The sequence below is a fragment of the Rhinatrema bivittatum genome, chromosome 17, assembly GCF_901001135.1.
Source record: "Rhinatrema bivittatum chromosome 17, aRhiBiv1.1, whole genome shotgun sequence".
Classification (NCBI taxonomy): Eukaryota; Metazoa; Chordata; class Amphibia; order Gymnophiona; family Rhinatrematidae; genus Rhinatrema; species Rhinatrema bivittatum.
In genome coordinates, this window is record NC_042631.1 from 15,085,548 (window position 1) to 15,108,688 (window position 23,141).

The window sequence follows — 23,141 nt, forward strand, 5'->3', positions numbered from 1 at the left end:
CCTTGCATCAAGTGGGGTGCTGTAGTAATATCTCGACTGAATTTTAACCGTTTCTACTGTACACTCTAGAGCCTGATGGCAGGACAAGTCTTCCTCTGGGATTGCTGTTCTTCTGTTGGTGTTATCAGCTTCTATTAATCGACTCTGGGGGTCAGTTCATCCCTCTTTGCCAGTGGTGGAGGGACCCCCCAGGGGATCCTAAGGACCAGGTGGACTGCGACTGCTATGCTTCAAGGTAAGGTCTTCTCCAATAAGGAAGATGGCTAGGAAAGTCACCATGGCTGGGATAGGCCCAGTGGCTCCATGTCTCTGCATAGCAGATCCTGTTGGGGAAGAGAGCTCCCCCTGGGATCTGATCTTCTTGGAGATCTGCTAGTCCTCTAGGATTTTCTCTCCACCCTGAAATTGAGAGAGACTTTTATCTGAATGGGAGATGCCTTCAACTGGGCTCGAGGGCGGAAGACATTTTAGGTTATTCCCTTTTGGCTCCTGCAGTTGTACAACATCTGTTTCAGATGCTTCGTGTTGGTCACAAAAAGTCACAAGTTGAACTGTGATTCCTGTTGAGGGCAGCACGTCTTTTGAGGATCCCCAGGATTGGAAGATCGAACTTCTGCTGAAACATCTGTTGACGCATTGGCTGTGGTGTTCTGAATTTCGCTTAAGTGGTTTTGTGATTAGGGTACTTTTGTGCTGGATTTGGCAGCTCTATGGCCATGTCTCATTCATGGGCCTCAGGCCACATCTTGGCAATAACAACAATAGCCATGGGGGCTTGGAGATAATGGAACGTTTATTGTTTGGACTGTAAGGATTTGTGGTCATAGATTTCCAGCTCTTTCTGCTTTGACTTGCCTACATTCTGTTTCATTTCATACCTGCTTCCCTCATCTCTCCTGTTACTCAAAGTAAACTCCTCGCTTTTGTGAATGTTTTTTCACCCCCCCCCCCCCCAAACTTCATTTTTCTCAGGAGTGACAGCTTCCATCTGTCACCTCCCTCTTCTGGTTTTAAATGGTGTTATTTTAATTGGTAAAGTTGCTTTTCCTTGGCAGTTTCTTTCTTTTTGCATATCTGAGACTTGATAGTACAGTTTGCTACCCTTGGACGGAAAGACACGGACATGTTTCAGCAATGGCAGAGGTACTTCAGTTTGCCTTATTCAAGGCGTTTATTTAAAATGTATTTTTATTTATTTATTTTATTTAAAATATAAGTGTAGGCCACCCAATTGCAAAAGCTCTGAGCAGCTTCCAGAACAAAACCTGCATAGAAGTGAGAGCACGCCCGTCACAAAACACAAATTCAAGATGAGCAATTTCCGAGCCCCGCTAAAGGTTAGGCCATATCAGGGAAATGCCCGTCGGAAAAGGAAGGTTTTCAGCATCTGTTTAAAAGATTTTACGCATGTGGTCAGCCGTAGGGTCTCCAGCAGCGTTCCGTTGTCCAGGAGCAGCCACAAAAAAAAGCTCGTGCTTGTGTCTCTGCAAGTCTGGCAAAACGTACAGAGGGCGGCAGACCCCTTTGTTGGGAGAGTGAAGATCTTGAGGGGTTGTTCATCCATGGCAATGCTTTTTCGAAAGTCATTTTATGCAGCAAACAGGCCCCCTTGTACTGGACTCTAGCAGAAGCTGCAAGCCAGGGTAGATTGTACAAGGCTGATGTTATATGGGCTCTTCTGTCAAGGCCATATATTAAACGGACTGCCGAGTTTTATATTATGCACCCAGCCACCCCACTGAGTCCAGCAGAAACGCACTCTGATAAAGGACCAAGAATGTCCTTGGCATGCAGTTTGATACTGTCCCTGGGAATCATTGCAATATGACTCCCAGGTACAGTATCAAACTGTACAGTATCAAACTTTGAGTCAGCTATGGTGAAAGACATCTTTAGAAAGTCTTATTTGACATTAAGGGTCAGATGTACTATGGCATTTGCTCTTTTTTTTTTTTGTCTTGGAAAAATATGCTCGGTGCACTTGGTGGGGAGGGGTTAGAGTTTTATACCAATAGATTTACGGCATACATTTTAGAACGGTTGGATATACAGAGTGCTTTCTTGTCTTTGAAAAAAATATATCATTTTGTGGCGCAGTACCAGTCCTTTTTACGTGGTTCTTTGTGTACAAGGTAAAGAATGCTTTAAGGAGACACCATGTCTTGTCCATTCAGTGGATGCATAAGTGGCAGTGTCATGCACGGTCAAGGAGCGGCGCAGCGTGGAGGAACTACATGGACATGGGAGAAGGGCATAACACGAAGCCTCCCCTTTCGGGAACTTCGGGGGACTCCGAAGAGGCCTGCCGTTTTCCCCAACTTGTTTCCTGGTCTGGAATGTATGCGAGTAGTTAAGTAAAGAAAGCGCAGGGAATGGATGTTGCTGGCATCGCACCAAGAAGCTGTAATTATTCCATTTTATGAAAGGCATCGCTGGCTATAAAGTAGATATGAATTTACACCATTCAAAGTAATGAATGCTAAAACTATAGTGGCAGGGGAAAAAAAATCTGTGACACTAATTCAACACCATTGTTAATTTCCATCACTATGAAATTTTGTTCTCATTTCATATTTCCTTGTATTTGAGGGTCAATGCAGATTTGTCTTCAAATTTGTCTGCAGCTGTTGCGTATATGGAAATTGCTGTTTACAAGGGCGAAACCTACAAAATGAAAGAAAAAAATGCTTTGTCTAGTTAAAAACAATTTGCTGTGTGTTGATGCTGATGATATAGAATGCTTTTCAGATGCAGAAGAGTTATTAGTGAGGAAAATGATATGCTTCTCTTCCGTGTGACCTTATTGTAAAGGATTTGCATGCAGTTGATGCACTGTGTTGTGGCTATGTCCTTCATATAGAAGGGCCGCAACGTGTTGTATTATGTGTGATCCTATGCTTTTAGTTTATATTTCAAACACCCCCCCCCTCCATAAACAAGCATTTAAATGTAAAGGGTTGTTGAGTTAAATTGTGATTTTGTTTAAAATAAAGGGAGATGCAATAAAGCCCATTAAGGATGAGGTCGACTTTCTCAGCAGAGGCAAACATAGTAATAACATAGTATAGGATGGCAGTCTGCTCAGCAGGTTGCTTAAGGTAGTAACTTGCCCCTTGCCTTCCGTTAAGGGCAATAGCTGCCTCTCTATGCAGGTTACTCTTTTTCTTCATTTCCATCCTCTGGCCATTAGGGATCCTCTGCATTTATCTCCTGCCCTTTTAAATTCCATTACCATTCTTGTTTTTCACCACCTCTTCCATGAGGGCATTCCATGCATCCACTACCTCTTCCATGAAGAAATATTCCCTGATGACGTTCCTGAGTCTACCCCTTTTAGAGTTTCAGATCATGGCCTCTGGTTCTACAGCTTCCTTTCCATTGGAAAAGGTTGGATTCTTGTGCATCGTTTACTCCTTTCACGTATTTAAAAATCTGTGTCGTATCTCCCTGTCTCTCCTCCGGGAGATAACACATTTAAGTCTTCTGGTCTCATCTCGTAAGCCTTTGGGTGCAGACCCCCCACATCATTTTGGTTGCCTTTCTCTGTCCCACTTCCGTCCTGTCTCTCTCTCCTTTTCAAAATACGGTCTCCAGACCTGAAGTCCGTACTCCAGCTGAGGCCTCACCAAGGATCTATTCAAGGGGATTATCGCCTCCTTCCTGCTGCTTATGCCTCTCTCTAGACAGCCCAGCATCTCTCTGGCCTCCGCCACCGCCTTATCGCATTGCTTCACTACCTTCAGGTCAATAGACACTATCACTTTGAGGAACCTGAGAAAGCGGAATAAAAAAATAAAAATCACACTGAGGACTCTCTCCCGGACCATGCACATCAATCTTGCCCCCATCACATACAGTTCCTTTGGAGGATTGCACCCCCAAATGCGTGAATGCAATTTTTGGCATTGAATCCTACCTGCTAAACCTTCGATCACTCCTCGAGTTTTGTTTTTTTTAGATTGCTTGTCATTATCTTCATGAGATCTGTAAATTTATAGCCAGCATGATAAATATTTATTAGCTTATATTTAATAACCTATATTTTAAGTGTTAAAACCCCACTATAAGATGTAATATCCCCATAACAAAAATCCCATATATAGACATAACTAATACTACATCACCAAATCAAATCATCACAAATACAGTCTCATTAATAAACCCAATCCACCCTCAATCTAAAGCATTTCTTTGATAGCCTTCCCCTTCTCAGCCCACCCTATCGATAAAACTCCTAAATTACCTTATCCCAATCTCAGAGCAATCCCTCAATGATAACTCACTCTCTCAGCTCAATCCGATTTAAACCAGAGCGATCAGCCACCCCCACAAAGCTCATACAATCATTTTAGAGCTAGCATTTCCGTGTCTCAGACTAGGTACTGCGTTTCCCAAACTGGATATAGTTTCTAGCACTAAGAAAAGTGGCCAGTGATGTACCCATGGTATAAATATTTTGCAAAGCAACTTATTCAGTATGCAAAGGATCTAGGTTCAGATTGTCTTATCCATCCAGAAAGGGAAGATGGCTCTGGCCAGCAGTTGAAGGAAGTATCCCGAAGCCTTCAGGGCATTCCTGGGGGAGTTTGCAGAGACCGCTGAAAGAAATACCATTGCAATTGACATCTCCAGTAGAGTCCAGTGAAAGAATGGCCATGGACTATTTGGAGGGGCAGGAAATAAACACTCTAAAGAAATAAAATAAACATCCAATTTTTTACTGCTTATAAAAATGCTGGAAAAGTAATAAGGCAAAACGCATCCAAAGAAGCTGAGCAGTGTATAAGGCCACATCCAAAACGGACCATGTTTTGAGAAATCTCTACTTCAGGGAATGCAGTGCAAAACTGTAGGCTCACACCAGAGCTGACCGCTTTGAGCAAGAGATACAGCAGTGACGACACTCTACACCAGAAGTTGAACTGCATGCCAAATGTATTACAACCCCAATAAAAGAAAATGTAACATAGCACGTGATTGTATAAAAGTAAAAAAAAACCCAAAAAGATCACGAAAACTGAATCAAAGTAGAGAGAACTGTTCAGTCGTAACGTTTGTGCCCACCGGTTTTATGGCACTCAAAGAGAGAAATCTAACACTGCTCTCTGCAGTTCAATCCCGTATCCCTGTATGTTCTGGCACTAGGTCAAGAGGTGACCAACGGAGTGAGTCCAAGGAATAATTAAAGGAAAGAAAGTGTTGAAAGGCAGGTGCATTAATTTTCAAAGTCCCTTTATTTATGACAGGAACAGCTGTGCTTCTTTAACATTAGTATTTCTCGGGGCCGCATATTTATTTATAAATGAGAATGTTCGGAGTCTGTGCTGATATTATGAAAATAGTTCACTGAGCAATACAGAAAATGACACACAGCAAAGATTTGAGAGGCAACTAATTATTGTCCCTGTTTTCCGGGGGGCTGTGGAAAATGTAAAACTTGAACAGAGCCATTCTGGACTAGCCCATGATGTGCCCCTCCGTTCCTGGGATTGCACTGTGGCTGGCCCCGCAGCGGGTACACGTGACCACACATGGGTCTTTTCCACACCGGTTGGCTGAGTTTCAGGCCCTGTGCCGGGAAACTTTTTTTTTCCAGGTGCTTCTGTGTCTCCCTGGAGTCAGCTTTGCCGAGGAAGGCTTATCGGATGCTCAGTGGGAAGCATTAGGTGGCAGTAGTGTCTTAGAGTTCATCAGAATCCATCTTTCCAATGAATAAAGCCTTACTCTAGTCCGCTTCCTTCCTGCTTTTATAGTCGGTGATTCAGGACGGAGCTGTTATTTTTCTCTGGAAATTTTTGTGCTGTCGAGCCGTCGGTGGTTTGTGTCGCCTTTACACAGTGAAAGCGCAGCCTGGTATTCTGATTATTCTGGCATTTATTACCACACTGTAGTAACAACATTTCTTCATAAAGTGTTTAATGACATATTTGGTGCTGCATAATAACAGTGATTTGTAATAATATGAACTGCAAATAATCTCCGATAATTGTGTGCATAGGTGTCCTCCCCGAAAAGCTTCCTTACCCTGTTATCTCTGAGTTAGTAACTTCAGTGGATTTTATCTGCTGCCCGGGGCACAAATGCAAAATTCCCTTTTATACTTGTAAAGGTGTAAAGTCTTATTATTAGATACCAGAGAAGGTGCCAGTGTCCTGTTAATTAGAAGTGTGCCACGCTCTGGATTAATTTCCTTACTATTAGCCAAAGCATAATTACCGTATATCTTGTAACCAATAGTTTTTTGTTTGCTGTCCTTATTTTGAAAGCCATTTTCTTCCATAAGAAAAGTAGTTTTCCCTCGGTGCCCTCCCAGGTTGACCTTGACCGGGACAAGGGATGCTGCGGAGGCCACGCCCACAGCCTCTGGAGCTAGAGGAGGACGGGGCACCGTAGTTCTTAGTTCAGGAACCGTGATGGCAGCCCTGGTGCACGGTCCCCAGCCCAAGGACTGGACTAAGTGAATTGGGAAGGCAATAATCCCCAGACATTTGCGGATGCAGGCTCATGGCATCAGGCACATTGTTGATTGCGATGGAACTTACTGGGTCCCAAAACAAATAAGAAACATTCTCATAAAATGACGTCTTATTCAATGTGGTCACTTCACATGTCAGCATTTTTTCTGCATGCTGCTAATATTGATCACTTTTATTTTCGTAATGTTCTTTGTACTGCAAAGTTATAGCTGCTTGCTAGTGATTGTATTATTAGGATTACGGGAGGATAGACCTATTTTTAGATGCTATATTCCTTAAAGTATCCTAGATTGTAAATTTGGTCTTAGGGGAATTGAGTGTGTTATGGGCTCAGGAGAATATTAGTGGAAACCAGGTACACATAATTAACCTTTCAGCATAGTGGGGTTTTGTTTTTTTAGTTTTCTTTCAAATCTTGGGCAAGTACAGTTTGCTTGTGACCTTTATATTCCCCCCTCCTTGTATCTCACAGGTAATGCAGCTCGGGGAATTCAGAGCCAATGCAGGAGGGTCATTAATTTGGCAGAGTGATCAATTAACAAAAGAGGAGTCTGAAAGCGATGGCAGAACATGCTACCTAATTAGTACCTGTTGAACCATGTAGGCCATAGAGCAAAGTGTGCCGGGAGTTGCCTCAGAACAGCTACTGTAAAAGACCTTCACACAACAGCAGTAAACGATTAGATCCTGCTGCATGGAAAGAATAGGACTTTCTCCTTTTTTGTTTTTGCTGGGTTGGGCTACAAGTTACTGCAGAACGTTACACGGACTGATAAAGGAGTTTGTGAAGGAAGACCCAAGTTTCTATAGAGTTATAGCAGGCCGCCTTTCATGCTAAATTTGGTAGATCATTTTCCTCTCTAGATCTTGCTTCCGAAGAAATTTCAAGATTTAGCTAAAGTAGTAAAACTCATTGACATCACAGTTTTTCACTTCTTAATGCAACCTGTGTCTGCGTTTAAATGAGAAATAATTGAATTGCAGTTAACATATTTCATATTTAATTTACTGTGATATGAAATGTGTGTCATTAGTTGACACGGAAAGGTGAAAGTGTCTGGTTTGATTATTCACAGTACCCGCCATTAGACTAAATTCAGTGAGGTTTTTCATGCTGTATTTTTTTTTTTTTTAAATAGCTATGCCATTCATATATACCGTGCTGTGGGAAGTGTCTTGTCTTATTCCTAGTGGATATTTAATGCCTCTCTTCATATAAAAGTGATAGCTGTAATGTTTTAGAGAAGTAGGTCAGCTTTCCTGGGTGTATTCAATGAAAGCAGAAATCCTGGGCAGGCCTCCGTATTTATCATGTGTACACGGAGCACTTGACTTTTGTCTTATTTGTACATTTAAACATTTCAAGAATGCAAGAGACATTACTTACAAAGTGAATTGTTCCTCTAAGTTGCTTTTTTATATGATTTTCTTTTTCTGAAACCTTATTGTGTGTGTTTGCGCTCGGTATGTTCCTTTGTACTTTAAATCTGGAGACCTGACTTATCAAAAGCTTATAAAAGTACAGAATGGGAGTTGATCCCGCATAAATCAGGTCCCAAGTTTACTGCTCAAAAACTTCTGGGGTTTTTTTGTATTGTGTCTCTTTGATGTTTCTAAATTAGAGCATCGCATCACAGCCATGTTTGCCTTTTTCTAATTCTTTCCAGAGAATTATGTCGCTGCTCTATAACTTATTTGGGTTATGTTTTGGCCTCAATTTATGGATCGTAGTACATGTCCCTTCCCCTAAAACTCATTCCTCCCTAACAGTGCAAGCAACTAGGAGGCAGTCTCTGACCTTGAGCAAGTTCCTTCACATGCCTCTGAATCAAGGGTCGTCCAAAATGAGGCCCTAGAAAACACAGGCCCAGAGCTTCGTGTAGTGTAGGGCTGGCTTTGCTTATAGTTTGTCTATTCTCTTCTTGTAATGTTTTGGTATGTCGTCTGACCAAGCTATGTTGTCAACGTGCGAGCATGGATTTGCTCAAGTCATGTTTTTCAGACTCCTTGGGGAGTTCTGTGCACAGTATTTTAAAATTTTCCTTATTTTATGTCGGAACTGAATCTGGATAACTCATTTAAACTGCAGTACAGAAAAATGTATTACCCAATGATGCAGTTCCCTCAAGAGTAATGGTACCATTATAATAGGGAACTTTGTTTTCAGATTTTGTTTTATTTTTCCATTACCACTCGTCTCCTTCGAGCCCTCACCTACAAGGCTGTTTCCATCACTATTTCTCTTCCTTCCCTTATAAGGTGTCACCATTACCACACTCTCCCCATTCTTCCCCTTCCAAAGTTATCCTAAGAGCATAAATACCAAATTGGGGCCGACCACTGGTCCATCCAAACCCAGTATTTTGTCTTTGACAATGGCCAGTCCAAGTCTCTTGGAAGTACTTATCAGATGCCATCGCTTTGCTCTGCCTCCCTCCCAACAAAATCTGCGGGGGAGGGGAATTCTGCATTTAGATATTAATCTCCTCCAAACAACCCTGTTACCTTAGGTATTTTCCAATCACAAGCTCATTGGTATTCGCATCCCATCACTGAATCCTTCAGATAAGGCCATAGAATCTTCCAAACTGTAGCTAAGTTACATAGTCCCCCAGGTGCCTCGTGGTAGATGCCTAGGAGTCTATCGTTTGCTCTCCAGCATCCATGGTTACGGAGGGCACCACTGCACTGGGAAAACCAGCATAAGGTTTCCCCAGTCCCAGCTCAGAGTTCCCATATCACTCTTAGATATTACAGGGCATGTGCCCCCTAGATGTCTTCCGTAAACGCTATTACTTAGAAGTAGGCAAATTAAATGGTGTTCTACTTCTCTGTAATACCAAAATCGCAATATAACTCAAAGCAGAGGTTAAATGACGACACTGGAACGAGATAAAAGATATGTCAGTATATAAAAACTAATAAATAAATATTGGTGTCCAGAATTTAGGGCCTGGACTATACTAGTTTACTGGCTAATGGTGGCATGGAACAAGGTTTCGAGACCAGCCGAAGGAAATCTTTCTTTACAGAGAAGAGTGGTGGACACAAAGAGCCACCTCCCTGTGGATCTCTGAGCAAGAAGCTGAGCAGGAGATGTGGATGGGCCTCATGCTCTTGATCTGTTCCTTTCCTCTCCCTTTCAAACATCGTAGACAGATCATGCACAAAATCCGGGCAGTTTTCCATACCTGAGGTGGCTGCAGACACGTTTGAGTACTGTCTGTCAAGCAAGTCAATATATTATTGGGGTGAAAGGGGCCATAAAAATGCCAATTATTATTATCTTTGCTACTGCTACCATCTTTGAATACCTCCAGCTAACAGATGGCAGACTCTAAAAGTGTTGTGTTTATGATTTACTGTTTTCAAATAAATTGTTTTCTTTTCATAGGTAGTTTTTTGGAGCAAAAATAAAGGCACACTAGGGCAGGCCATACATAAATCCATTAAATAAAGGTTAAAATTCTGATCCTAGGATCCATCTCTGTAAGAGGCACTGGGCTAGGGAAACACAGAAGTACTTGCTATTCAAATTTAGTATACAACATGTGACTAGTTATGTATAACACACATTGGACAAGAATTAATTTAGTTATAAGCAAGTGTTTTAAAGAGGGTCATTACAGAAAGTGACCACTGTTTAGAATTTTCTCAGTTGCTGGCCACGATGTGAAGCAATTTAAAAACTAATTCAGCGCTTTTAAATTATCCCATGTTTAAAGGCCAATTTTAAGTGGTTGCTGAACCATGGGCACTTAACACATACATCAGCATTTTTAAAGAATCTCAAATGACTATTAGCTGTCATTGGATTGACTACTTACATTTGGACATTAGAAAATAAAAAGTATGGCCACTATATTATTTTATGCTTTTAATATACTCTAAAATTAATGAACTATACATAGAAAAGGAACTGTAGAAATCACAAAATTGACATTTTAAGCATTGAAGACAAGAACAACACAGGAATTCTTGCCCATGAACTCAAATTTCATTAACTAGAAGCCTTAAATTATGATATTGCAATACAGACTGTGGTAACTGAAAGGATAACCCTACTATAAGATCATTATTTTTTTAGCACTGGTAGGTGTTAGGAATTAATAAAATACCAGCATGTTCTCAATGTGAGCAGCTAAGAGTGAGGCATACCTTCTGATGAGTTGCTTACAGCCGTACAACTGAATATATTGTGAAGGTTGAGTAAGGGGTTAGCGATCATAAGCCAGCCCATTCTCAGAACAGGAGATCGTTATAGCAGAGCCACTTTCTCTCTAACAGCCTAGTGGTTACAGGAGATTGCTGATGATTTTACTGCCTGTACAGTGAGGTCAGCTTTCAAAGAGTCTCTAAGTGGCCTTGTCTTCGTACTTTTCAAAAAACACCTGAAGACATTTCTCTTCAGCCAAGCATTTCATCTGAGTGAAGCCTAGGGGTCTTCATTTGTGGGTTGTAGGTATAGGCTGTCTCTCCTTGAGCCTCTGTTTCAGCTATTTTTAATGTAAAGGTTCGGTGTCACGGCAAACATTTTTTGTTTTTAACCTTTAATGGTCTGGAGGTTTCACTGTATGTTTTAACTGGCTGGACAGAACAGCTAAATATTCTCTTAAATCTAGCTGGTCAAAATTTGAACAGCAAGATTAAGAAAATGTAACTGGGGAACAGTGAATCAGCTAAGTCCTTTTTATTTCTCAGTGTAACAAAATGAAATACATAAAAAATTTATCTCCTGCATCTTTTCCCTTCCTCTAGACACCCAAAGAGTAACAAAAAAAATCTCCCATTAACCCCAGTCACCCCCTCTTAATCTGTCTCCCAATAGTTAATATAAAAACAAAAAAAAACCCTCTACAAGCCCCAATCCCCCTCTCAATTCTCACTGTAAAACTCTGATTCCCCCCTCTCCTTCCACACACCACCTCTCCGTAATCTGTACTTAACGATTCCAGAGCATGCTGTCGTCTCCTGGCCTGCCTTTTCGGTGCTGAATGGAGCGCCATAAATCTTTGGCTGGCAGGAGGGAGGGAAGGGCTCCTGTGTCCTGACTAATTCTCCTCCTAACCTAGCCTTGCCCCCAGAGCCTGTCCACAATTTGGTCTGCTAAAGTTAGCCAGCTAGTGAAATTTAGATGGCTACATTTAACCAATCAGCCCAGTACTATTTTCAGAGGCTTATTTTCTGGTTGATGACGTCCTTGCCATTGAACCTTGATGTGAGTTGGTAACCTGCTGCTATAAGCAACTCATCTCATAGCTTGTTATGGTATTTCTGAGAAAATGTTACCATTAACAATAAAACCAATTCTTACTACTGCTACTTATCATTTCTTTAGTATTACCAGACATACGCAATACTGTGTAAATACACATAAGTAACAGTCCCTGCATCTTGGAGTTTACAGTCTAGTTAAGATGAGCATGCAGGACAAATAGACTTTGGGAATTTTATTTAGTAAGGAAAAGATTGAAGCTGTTGGCTATGATCAGGAGCAGCAGGTGTTAAGATCTAAACTCAACCTCAAAGTTGATTTGAATAAGGCTACAGAAAAAGCATGATGTACTAAGTCAGTAAATCTCTTCCTGGAATAGGGCACATCAAGGTTTGGAGTCAGGAGTTGGTGATGGAGGAAATGTGCATAGATAAGAGTGACTTTCCTGATGAATGAAGTCCGTTCAGAAGGAGAGTTATAGAGAGGTGATGAGGAGCTTCAGAATGAATGCACTTGTAGATGAGTAAGACAAAGCTTGGAATTGTATGCAGAAGTGGATAGGAAGCCAATGTAGTGACATGAGAAGATGCATTATATGGGCGTAGCAACATTGATAGAAGATAAGTTGTGCAGCCAAATTGTGAGTAGACTACAGTGGAGAGAGATGGTTCAGTGGGAGACTGAGGAGCAGGTTATAGTAGATTATAATATTTATATGCACCCAAAGAGAGTGGAGGAGTAACCTAGTGGTCAGAGCAGCAGGTCAAAGACAGGGAAGCCAGGATTTAAATGCCTTTAACACGCCGTTGTCCTAGGGCAGTCACGTCGCCCTCCTTTTCTCAGGTACAAGCTAAGACCTTTACTGTATTTACTAAGCTGTGAAAAGGGTGTGATTATTGATTATCATGTGATATGGAGTGTGTTTTGCCAGTAAATCCACCCTCTATTGAAATTAATGGATTGCATGCAGAAAATTTGATGAGGATGAATCTTATTTTCTCGTGCTAATTGACTTAACAGCTGCCTTTGCACTGTGGACTATACCCTATTGTGCCATCAATTGAGCAACATTGAGATCGAAGGTAGTGTTCATAAATGGTTTTCTTCCTATCTGTCTATAATAGAATATTCCAAGTCAAACTGGGCAATCACATATCTGATACTTTCCATATTGATACAGGTGTTCCTCAAGGCTCAGCCCTCTCGGCAACACTATTCAATATCTTAATGATCCCACTATGCTTAGGAATTATTCTTCCTGTATGCTGAAGACATAGTTTTACATTCCATTCTCCAAATCATTTGAAAATACAGTATTGACCCTTTCATCCTATATGAAAGCAATACAGCAGGAGATAACACAACTTAACTAACATTAAACCCTAAAAAGACTGAAATCATTTGGTTAAGTAGAAACTCTTCGATAGCTAAACTAATGGCTCTAGACCTGGCTAATTTTTCAAATTACTCTCTCAAATCAAGTACCAGGATTTAGGTATCCAGCTAGATGAGAACCTTGCTAAGTTCCGTATTTTACACCGGTTGAAACTTTTATTAACTTTCAAAGCCTTCCAAACTGTATTGCAAACTCTAATTTTCTCAAACCTAGACTACTGTAGCTCCTTATTTCTCGGTCTTCCCGCATGTCTCTTAAAACCATTACAAGTACTACAAAATGTCTCTGCAAGACTTTTGTTAGGAATTAGGAAATTTGATCACATTACACCCTTGCTGATTTCACTGTGCTGACTGCCAGTAAAATCCCGAATCTATTTTAAAGTATTAATGTTAATATTCAAAATCATACATTCAAGTAACCACCGGTATGATAGGCGTGACACTACAACCATACACACCGCAGCGGACACTTAAGATCTCAAAATAAAGGACTACTGACTGTGCCCACAATATGGAGCACACACCTGACACATGTAAGAGATCGTGTGTTTTCCATAGCGGGCCCAAAACTTTGGAATTCCATACCAGAGATGTCACATTTGATTCCAGACAGAAAGAGATTTAAATGTGAGCTAAAAACATGGCTGTTCAAGAATGCATACAACCTAACATTAAAAACATCAGATTGTAGAGATCTACAAGGACAAGAGATACTGATGAATGAGGAGCAAATGTAAAGAGTTTGTAAAAATCTCAACATACTGACTAATATGTGAAATTTATTTTAATTTATTTTCTGTACATCTCATCTTATGCCCTAGATATTTAGTTAATATGCACTGGAATATTTCATTTGATAGATGTTAATGCCTATTTATGAATACAACCTCTGTAACCCATCATTATTTGCTGATTTATAGCTATGAATGTTACTCTAGTAAACCGTTGTGATCTTTACATTGAACGATGGTATATAAAATGTCTAAATAAATAAATCCCCGCAATATTTTTTCTAGCATAATTTTTCAGCAACAAAGCCCACCGCAATATTTTCTCATGAGAGGGGTGGGGGCAAAACATCGTGGAAATAATCCCATGCAGTATTTTTTCCCCTCCCAAGATAAAATTTCACAGCTTTGTAAGTCTCCCTGTTGATTTTGTAAACCCTCTAGGGATGGAGAAATACCTACAGTACTGAATGTAATCCGCTTTGAAGTGTCACAAAAGGTGGAAGATAGATAAAGTGTATAAATATTGGCTGTCCACAGAGAAAGGTTTGTGTGTTTTTTATTCGTTATGTGAAGCAAATAGACATTCTCTAGCTCACAAGATTGCCACATGTTAATACTAGTGCAGGCTTGAGCTCAGAGACGTCGATAGTTGTGAGCTGTAATTCTCACTGCCGTTCTGATCAATGAATGGAGTAGCCTGAATCTCTCAACATTGAAACACTCATGTTGTACACTGAATTTGGTATCTGTGCATAATAGTTCTGAAAGCAGAGTTTCCCCAATGCAGGATTTTAGGAACGGAGGTATTCAGAATATCTTAGATAAGTGAGGAATTTATTTTCATCAGTTTGCAACAGATGTTGACAACTAGGAAAAAAAAACTAACTTATACAGTCCGATTTGATTTGGCCTTAGACACTCATGGCCTTTTAAGACCAACTGTATGAAACACCAGCAATCTATTGCTAATCTGTTAGTCAACAGTGAGCCACCTCTGGTTTGAATTTTGCTCAGTGTGAGGTAGTATTAAAGAATTACTTAATCTATGAAAGGCATTGCTCCGTTTTTACCTTATTTTTCTATGTGCTCTATTCTTGTCTGCGGCAGTCATCCTTCCCGGGCAAATTGTCCATAAGCCTAATGATTCCATCAGCAAATTATCCAGAAAATGCTATCAGTGCACATTGTGACTTTCAGGCCACTGGTGAACGTGTTGCTTCTTCCAGTGGTCTAATTAACCTGGCAGTAATCGCCTTTGCCCAACACTGTCATCTCGTTTTCCTTGGCACCTTGGTTCACACCACCCTCCCTGAGATTTGCTATTGATTTTTTTTTTTTCCTTTGTTTGATTGGCAGTATCATCCAGACAAACAGAACACAGATGTGCCAGCAGGGGAAGTGGAAAAGCGCGTGCAGAGGTTCATCGAAATTGATCAGGCGTGGAAGATTCTAGGGAACGAGGAGAGAAAAAAAGAATATGACCTACAGCAGCGTGGTAGGTCCCTGCTGAGGAGCTGTGTAGCGGCAGCAGCTTTTTAAAGCACAGCTTCGAGAGTAACAGCTGAACAATATTATCAAGTAATTTTTTCTGCGATTGCTAATTAAATGTTTTAGGAGTGTGTGTGTGTGTGGGGTTGTTTTGTTTTTTTTTCTTTTTTGAATAAGCTACTACACACGTCAGTGCTTGAAGTAAGGACCAAAGTATGTTTTCTAGTTTTGTATATTTCATTTGTTTTGTTGTTTACATTTTTCAAATCTTTAATGATTCTAAACAGAAATCAGATAAAGCTTTGGCAGGCAAACCTATGCATATGTTAAGAACTGCAATGTGATTTTAGTGCCTTCCTCTTCATCAGCTATTTGCTAAAACACACACATTCCTTTAAAGATTTAATCCTGGTATCTCCTCATATTTTTCAGTCTGGAGGAATGTTACATATTTATATATGTTTATGTAGGCCTTAAAATCATACAAGCACTTTTTGTCTCTTGGAGTTTAGAATATCTGTAATAGTCCATCTTCGATGCCAGTGTGCAACTCACGTCCTCATGTGGCACAATGTAAATAACCTTCCCACAAAACACATTAGCCTGGCACTTGGTCTGTATTTCTTTCATGTTTCTCAGAAAATAGCTTCATAAAACAGTGACAGGCTACTATAAGCAAGAAAGGGGGGAAAATGTAGGTCAGCTCGGTCACACATGGGTTGCTGTCTTTTTTTTTTTTTTTTTTTGCTCTGGCCTCAGGATAGGAGTCCCTCAGCTTTCCATTAAAACCTTCAATAAATGTATATCCACCCTCCCTGCATGTTTAATGGGGGGGGGGGGGAGTCAATAATAGTGTTCTGCCTGTGGGGAAAGCACTCTGGCCCAGCATCCACATGAAGTCAGTACCGTGTGCCCCTGTGTCTGCTAAAAGCCCACGATCTCTGCAGCTTCTTATTGAATTTGTTTCCATTGTACCCTGGCATTCCAGAAAGCTTTTCCTTCGTGCAATGGTTTTAGCTGTCTGGCTGCTAATCTTCCCCAGACTGTCAGGAGCTGGTGTGTGTATGGGTGTATATCTCATTTTTTTTATTATTTTAAAAGTATTTACAGACGTTAGGTGCATTCTCTGTCTCTGATCCTTTAACAGTGTTCCTAGAATATGTTACCCCTCAGTCCTTTAGTCAGTCAGTGTAACATAGCTCAGCTGGGAGACCCAAGACAGGAAGTAATGTTCAGTTAAAGCAGCACGTAGAGCGGCTTAGTGCCTTTATCATATTATTTGGCTCAGAAAATTTGTACTGCAAGAAACTCCCCCACTATAACAAGAGAGAATTTCATGTGCCAATTGCAGTGCCGTTTTTCCCTATAAATATCTGTGATAATGGTCCATTAGAGAAGCAGTTTACTTTATTAAAACGTAATTTATTATCTTTCTTTTATATGGCAATCAAAGCGATTTACAATAAAATGAATTAAAATCTAAACACATGAACAGTAGCAGGTTAGCTGGAGGGCGGGATGACCTTGATAGGGCGGGGCCCGATAGAGCAGGGTGGGGCCAGTCCTTTGACACAGCAGTCAAATCTCCACCACTTGCTGCAGGCATTTCGGTATCGAGCAGGCTTAAGCGCCATCATTTTTAGCACCCAAGGCGTCCCTTCAATCATGGATCTCCAGCCTCTACCAAAATCAGAAAAACCTTCAAGCCAACAGGTTGTTTTCCCGGCTAGCGGACTACCCTCACCTCAGTCACATATGCAGCCATAAAGTATAAATAGTAAGGTGCAGACAAAAAAACTGGCCTGGAAACCACTAAAAGCCAGACTCAAATGCAGCGCAACTCCATCAAAAACAGAAATAGCACCATTCTCATAAAACAAAATCAAGAAATACAAATCCATCACAACAGTGAGGAAACCATGCTAATGAAAAGTACATTTCAAACAGATGACAAATAGAACATGACCTATCAATTAAGAAGAATAAGGATAACCCCCCCCCCCCCCAAATCAGTAAATATTTCAAAACAGTAGACATTTCAAACACACAATAATTACAGCTAATAAGGATATAAAAATGTCTCCCCTCTCCATACCTGGAAGCTTTTCATTTCCAGTCAGCCTGAGATTGTAGACCCTCTTTCACAGGCACACACCAAGCAGCTCCCAATGTCTCTCGTTCACAGGCCTTCGGGTCTGGGGCCCTATCTAAGGGGGTATCTTTTGTATCTCCCTAGTGTAATGGACTGGTCTGGCAGCCAATAAGGTTAATTATTCTTACCTGATGACTTTCTTTCCTTGAGTCCTGCTGGACTAATTCAAGCCCCATCCAGAAGGACGGGAGCCACTGTCTGTCTTCTTTTAATCCTCCTTTCTCTCTCTACCCTCTGTACCTCACCTGAGGGGTGGGAGTAAGCTCAAGGGAGCAAAAAAAAACCAAAAACAAAAAAAACTTGATTCATGTAAGGGTAGAGAATAGGGTCTTTCTTGTCTGTTTGCTTTGACAGGGGAATTATTGGCCAGGCCTACAACCACTCCCCTTTATGACAAAGAGTGAAGTCATCAAAGAGATTAATCCTCTATCTCTGACAGAGGAATGGGGAAATCCCTGGTGTAATGGACTGGTCTAACAGGACTCAAGGAAAGAAGAAAATCAAGTAAGAATTTACCTTTTGGCCTTTCTCGCATAATCTTCCATTAAAGTTTTTAGTAAATAGTTGAATTTTCTGGAATATTCTTGAAATTTTGCAAAATGAAAATGTTATTTCTATTACACTCCCTAACCATCATGGCCTCAGGGAATGTAATTTGGAATTCTGCCAGGAACTTATGGCCTGGATTGGCCACTGTCGGAACCAGGATACTGGGCTTGATGAACCCTTAGTCTGGTCCAGTATGGAAACTCTTATATTAACTGAAGAGAAGTTGCATCGTAGCACTTTCTGTCTCCTGCAGCGATCCTTCCTGCCTAGTTTTCTACCCATCTTTGACCAGATTGTTTTTGGGTTCCAGCAGTGTAAAAATAAAGCAATGTCTGGGCTGTGCTCCTAAAAGTGAACACATCTTGGCACGTGGACCATTTTAGAGCCAGATTTTGCAAATTACAGAACTGGAATTTTCTTTTAGGAGGAGGGATGGAGGGGAAGTTGGCCTGCAAATCTATTTTTGAACTGCAAACGTGTGCCTCTTCTGAGTTACATCCTTAAGTCTGAACGCTTGGAAATTGACTTTGGACAGTTTTAGTCCTGACTGGTTTTCTTGAGAGATCAACCAGTAAGAAAAAAAAGTCAGCAACACCGTTCATGACTTTAGTTTTTCATCATGGCAAGTCACTGATCTTGCTTCGTTATTTTCGCTGCCACTTGAAAGACATTTTTGGCTTAAGAATAAGCATCTGTCCAGATGTTTTTAGACATATCCAAGATTGTCTCAGGAAGTTTACTGCTTTACTTGGTAGACTGATCCCAACAGAAGCTGAGATGTTACGTAGGGTAGCCATGCAAATGTTTAATAAGATATCAAAATACTAGGTGTATTTTCGTTGAACTTGATCATTTGAGAATTTTTATTGAATCTGAAGAGAGTATTCAAGCACAAGAGGTGGTGCAGAATAATGTTCAGTGATTCTAGTGGAAAGCTTCTCTTGTGTAATGGTGTGGTTCACCCTTTAATGTGGCGCATTCTACTTGATACGCTGCTCTTTCGTTTTTCGAATCTCCTAGTACTTAAGGGCTAATGCAGATGCCGAATCACAAATTTGTTTTTGGGATCTGTTTGGTGGAATTCCTTTTTTTTTTTCTTTGTAACTATTTCAGGTGATTTTTTTTTGTCACTTTTCATTCTATTATTGTTCTCTCTATAATAACAATAAATAGAAAAAATAATTTTTTTTTTATAACGAGAACATTTTTCCTTGATTTTCCCCACACACACCAAAAAATGGGAAAAGTAACTTGTTTTGAATGTTGTGAGGGTGCTTTGAGGATACCTCTGAAAATATACTAAATATATGTAAATGCAGTGAAGAGGCAGAATAAAGAATACAAAGGTGGGACTACAAGAGTCGTGTTTGAGGACCTTTGTAGTCACAGCCCCAAGTGGAATGTGCTACCTACCAGAGGATTTGCAAACATATTATTTAGCCTTCTGAAAACTACAAAAAACCATGCCGTTTTAATAATGTATTTGAAGATAAATAAGTTAAAACTTTATTGCAGAGTATTACACTTTCAGATGTTTTATGTACATTTTATGTATTCAGTGATGATGTGATCTGCACGTATCATAGCTGTGAAATTTTGTAGACTGTAAAAATTACAAAATAAAATTAGAAAACAGAGTGCTTAAATAAAAATACTTTGACCTTTAAGGGGTATTTATTTGGCTTTTTCATACCAGAGAATTGTGTTCATTTTTTTTGTTTGCTTGAAGAGCGCACACAAGCATTTCCCATTCGTATTTGTGTGCGAATAACTACTGTAGCCCAAAACAGATTACAAAAATAAAGTTTGCAGCATCTCTTGCCATTGCTTGGGCAGCCGAGAAATCCTTTGAGAGAGTCTGGGCAGCAGGGTAAAAGTTGCGGCAATGCAAACAAAAATGGAAAAAGATTTCATACAATAAGTTAAGAACATGAAACTTGTTGAAACGATTTAAGATCGGCATAGGTATAGAACTGTCCACTTTCTTTTACACAGCTGACTATTGTTTTGGTTTCCAAAACATGGATTTCTTTTCCCTGATACACTGATTAATATAGAGGGACCTTCATTTTCATTTTCTGTTATTTTATTTTTCCTGGGAATTTCTCCTATTATAACAAAAAATGGGGGGGGGGGGGGAGAAAAAATCAGGGGAAAACTGAGTTATCTTTATCCTAGTGATTTTCTCCCATTGTTTCCCTATTAATATAGCATAGCAGCAGTTTGAAGGCATGGCTCGGGATGTTTACACAGAGAGTTTTTACACTGTGTGCTTCTGTTCTCAGGATTATCAGGGGGATCAGAAATTCTAACATAGCTAATGGTTGAAACTGGGCCCAAATGCTTCACTGGCACTCAGCCCAGTTGCTGAACAACCAAAAAAAAAAAAAAAAGTTTGCTTTTTCTCTCACTGCTGGAATTTCCTCTGCAGGGAGATTTTAGTGCTTCCGAAGCAGCCCGGTAAGCATAACCGTAATCCGTGACCATTCAGTCTGTGCAAGGAAAAGGCCTCTCGGAGCCACAAAATTGTTTGCATAGAAACTGGCACTGCCACGTTAATGGCTAAAACCAGATCCTGATAGCCGTACTAGCAGCAGCATTCACTTTTGGAGATGCTACTTCGTTGCGGTGGTTTCGTAAAGGATCCTGCCTTTTGTAATTCGATGTCATTCGTTTCATCGGTGCAGATTTAGAAGATGAGGCTATCAAAATCTATCTGTAAGTACTGTGGTGTTCTGACACAAAAGTACTACAGGAGTTTCATGCTGCAGTCACATTAGAAACACTTTCCATTCACGTAAGAGAGTTTATCAATAGTTGACTCTCTGGAGATCCTCAACGTTTTTTGCTTAGGTTGCAGAAATGCTGTTTGGCCCATTCTATCCTATGGAGATTTATTCCTGTGCATAGGTTTTTCACACCTCTGAATTTCACAAAATAAGATTAATTTCTGCTGCCGAAGTTAAGACTGGTTGGATTAGTAATTCTGATATCTTTCTTTGTGCAAAGGAGGCTTATCTAAGTCAAATGCATTGCTTAGAATGTTTGAAGTTTAAAATTTTTTTTCTTCAATGTAAATATATCAGTAGTCGCAAATCGAAGGATAGCAAATCCGTTTTTTGCTATCCAAACGCAAGTTATCTGCTTGCATTATAAAGTAGTATTCCAAGTTTGTTTTATGAACAATAATCAGCATATTATTTATATTGCATTTATTAATGAGAAGTGCTAGCTAGATCCTTCAAAACTAATCTTCCTATTTCTTGGCAGTATTTCTTTTTCTGATCTCATTCCAGGATCACATGTTCCTTTCATGCTTTTTGAAGGAAAAAGGTGTCGCACCTGTTCTTGTCGGCAGTCTTTTTGGTTCATGCTATCAGCGTGATATCCGAATGCGGTGCTGAAAAAGGGTGATCACGAGTGCTCCAGTTTTTGTCTCGTACCAGTGAGCTTCTCTAACAAGGAGAAGCTTTTGAAAACTTTTAACCGCTTAGAATCAAGACAGCAGAAGGAAGAGGGGAGTTGGGTGGTTTCCATCTGAATTAGCTCAGATTTTTTTTTTGTACTAGTCCTGCCGCAGCTCCAAGTATTTTGATTTTTAACTTCAGCCAGACCAAGTTGTAGTATTTCCCAGGACGTGTGTGCGGAATACAAATGTACATTCGCGAGTGCATGGAGGCTTTGCTGGCATTGTTAAGCTGCCTGCGGCCTTGCTTGTGTCTTGTAAGAAGTCTGAGCAATGAATCTCCTCAGAAGAAACTGAAAATGTTTTAAACCTGTAAAAGACCCAGTGCGAGCCCTTATAAAGCTTTACTTTGAAGCAGGTTGCTGTCGTTACTTCATGTTGTTCTTCAATTTGAAGGACTCTTGGTGAATTTTCATTTTAATCTCTGAATGGAAAGCTCAAACCCTAATGTGTTCATATGTTTTTATTTAATTCACAAAAATGTTTTGCTATATAATTTAAACAAAACTAACTTCTCTGGGAGCAGACTACCTGTTGCGACCGTCGCTGCTCGACGTCTCCACTCCGCCTTCCTTGGCGACTCCCTCTTGCTCTAATGGAAGGTTGGCTGCCGCGGCGTCATTCCGCCGACTCCCTCCGGTGTCTCCGGAGCGGCTCGACACTGCAATCCGCCGTGATTCACAGGAGCCTAAGGCCGCGGCGCAGTGCGGCCCCGACTGATGTACCAGCAGTGGCGCGAATCTCAGGGGCGTCCCCCTGACATGATGTCATCCGTTCCGGATATATAAGGTCTTAGAAATCGCTAACTAAGGGAGTTAGCAAGGGTTCCACTACCTAAGCTACTCTGCCTCCTCGGACTTACCAGGGGTACCCGCTCCTCGGGGGCCTCGCGCTCTCTTTGTTTTTCAGGTCACAGTCAGGAACCGGTACTCGCTCCTCGAGGGCCCATGTTCCCGGATTGGTTGCTGAATACTTATTCTGCCTGGAAGCCATCGCTGCCTACTACACCAGTGAGTTACATTCTCTCTCTCAGAGCTTTCCCTGGAACCAGGTACTCGCTCCTCGAGGGCCTAACTCATTCCAACACCTGGACTACTTCTAGTGACTATTGTGTGAGTGTTACCATCAAGGCTCTGTTCCTGAACTCTGCATACCAAGCCTACTCACTATATTCAGTTTCTCTACAGCTCAGTTATCCAGGATCACTGTTCCAGTACCTGAGGGACTACAGCCCTGCCGGGCACTTCCAGCTCACTACTGCCACCTCTGGTGGTTCCGTATACTGTCTAATAAAAGAACTAGTGTGTGTCTGTCTCCTAACTCTGAGCCTGACTGGTGGTCCCTCTCGGGATCTTCCCCCGGGGGGGCGTGGTCAGGCTCAACGATCCACCTATAACTACCTCAAACACCAACACTACCACTATATTGTGCAACATAGGGAGAAATAACTTATAAACTATCTTCTGTCTCGACTGCTACTGTCTTCGCAACAAGAATGTCTAGTGCTTCCTTCTATTTGAAACATTCGTTTTGAAAGTTCAAGATCTATTTGCTTTTCTCATTTATCCTCTTGTCTTTGGAACTCCTTTCTTTCAACATTCGTCTGGAGAAAGAGTTCATAAAATTTAGGAAAGCACTTGAATCTTACTTGTTTGTACAAGCTTTC

At 40.8% G+C, this 23,141-nt stretch overlaps 1 protein-coding gene across 3 annotated transcripts in view; it reads left to right on the plus strand.

Annotated features, from left to right (window-relative positions):
* Positions 1-23,141, plus strand: part of DNAJC24 (DnaJ heat shock protein family (Hsp40) member C24) — a 39,919-nt gene that overhangs the window by 5,049 nt on the left and 11,729 nt on the right. For all 3 annotated transcript variants that reach the window (XM_029583140.1, XM_029583142.1, XM_029583141.1), the window contains exon 3: positions 15,177-15,315. In XM_029583140.1, coding sequence (XP_029439000.1) covers positions 15,177-15,315 — 139 coding nt within the window. The remainder of the gene's footprint in view (positions 1-15,176; positions 15,316-23,141) is intronic.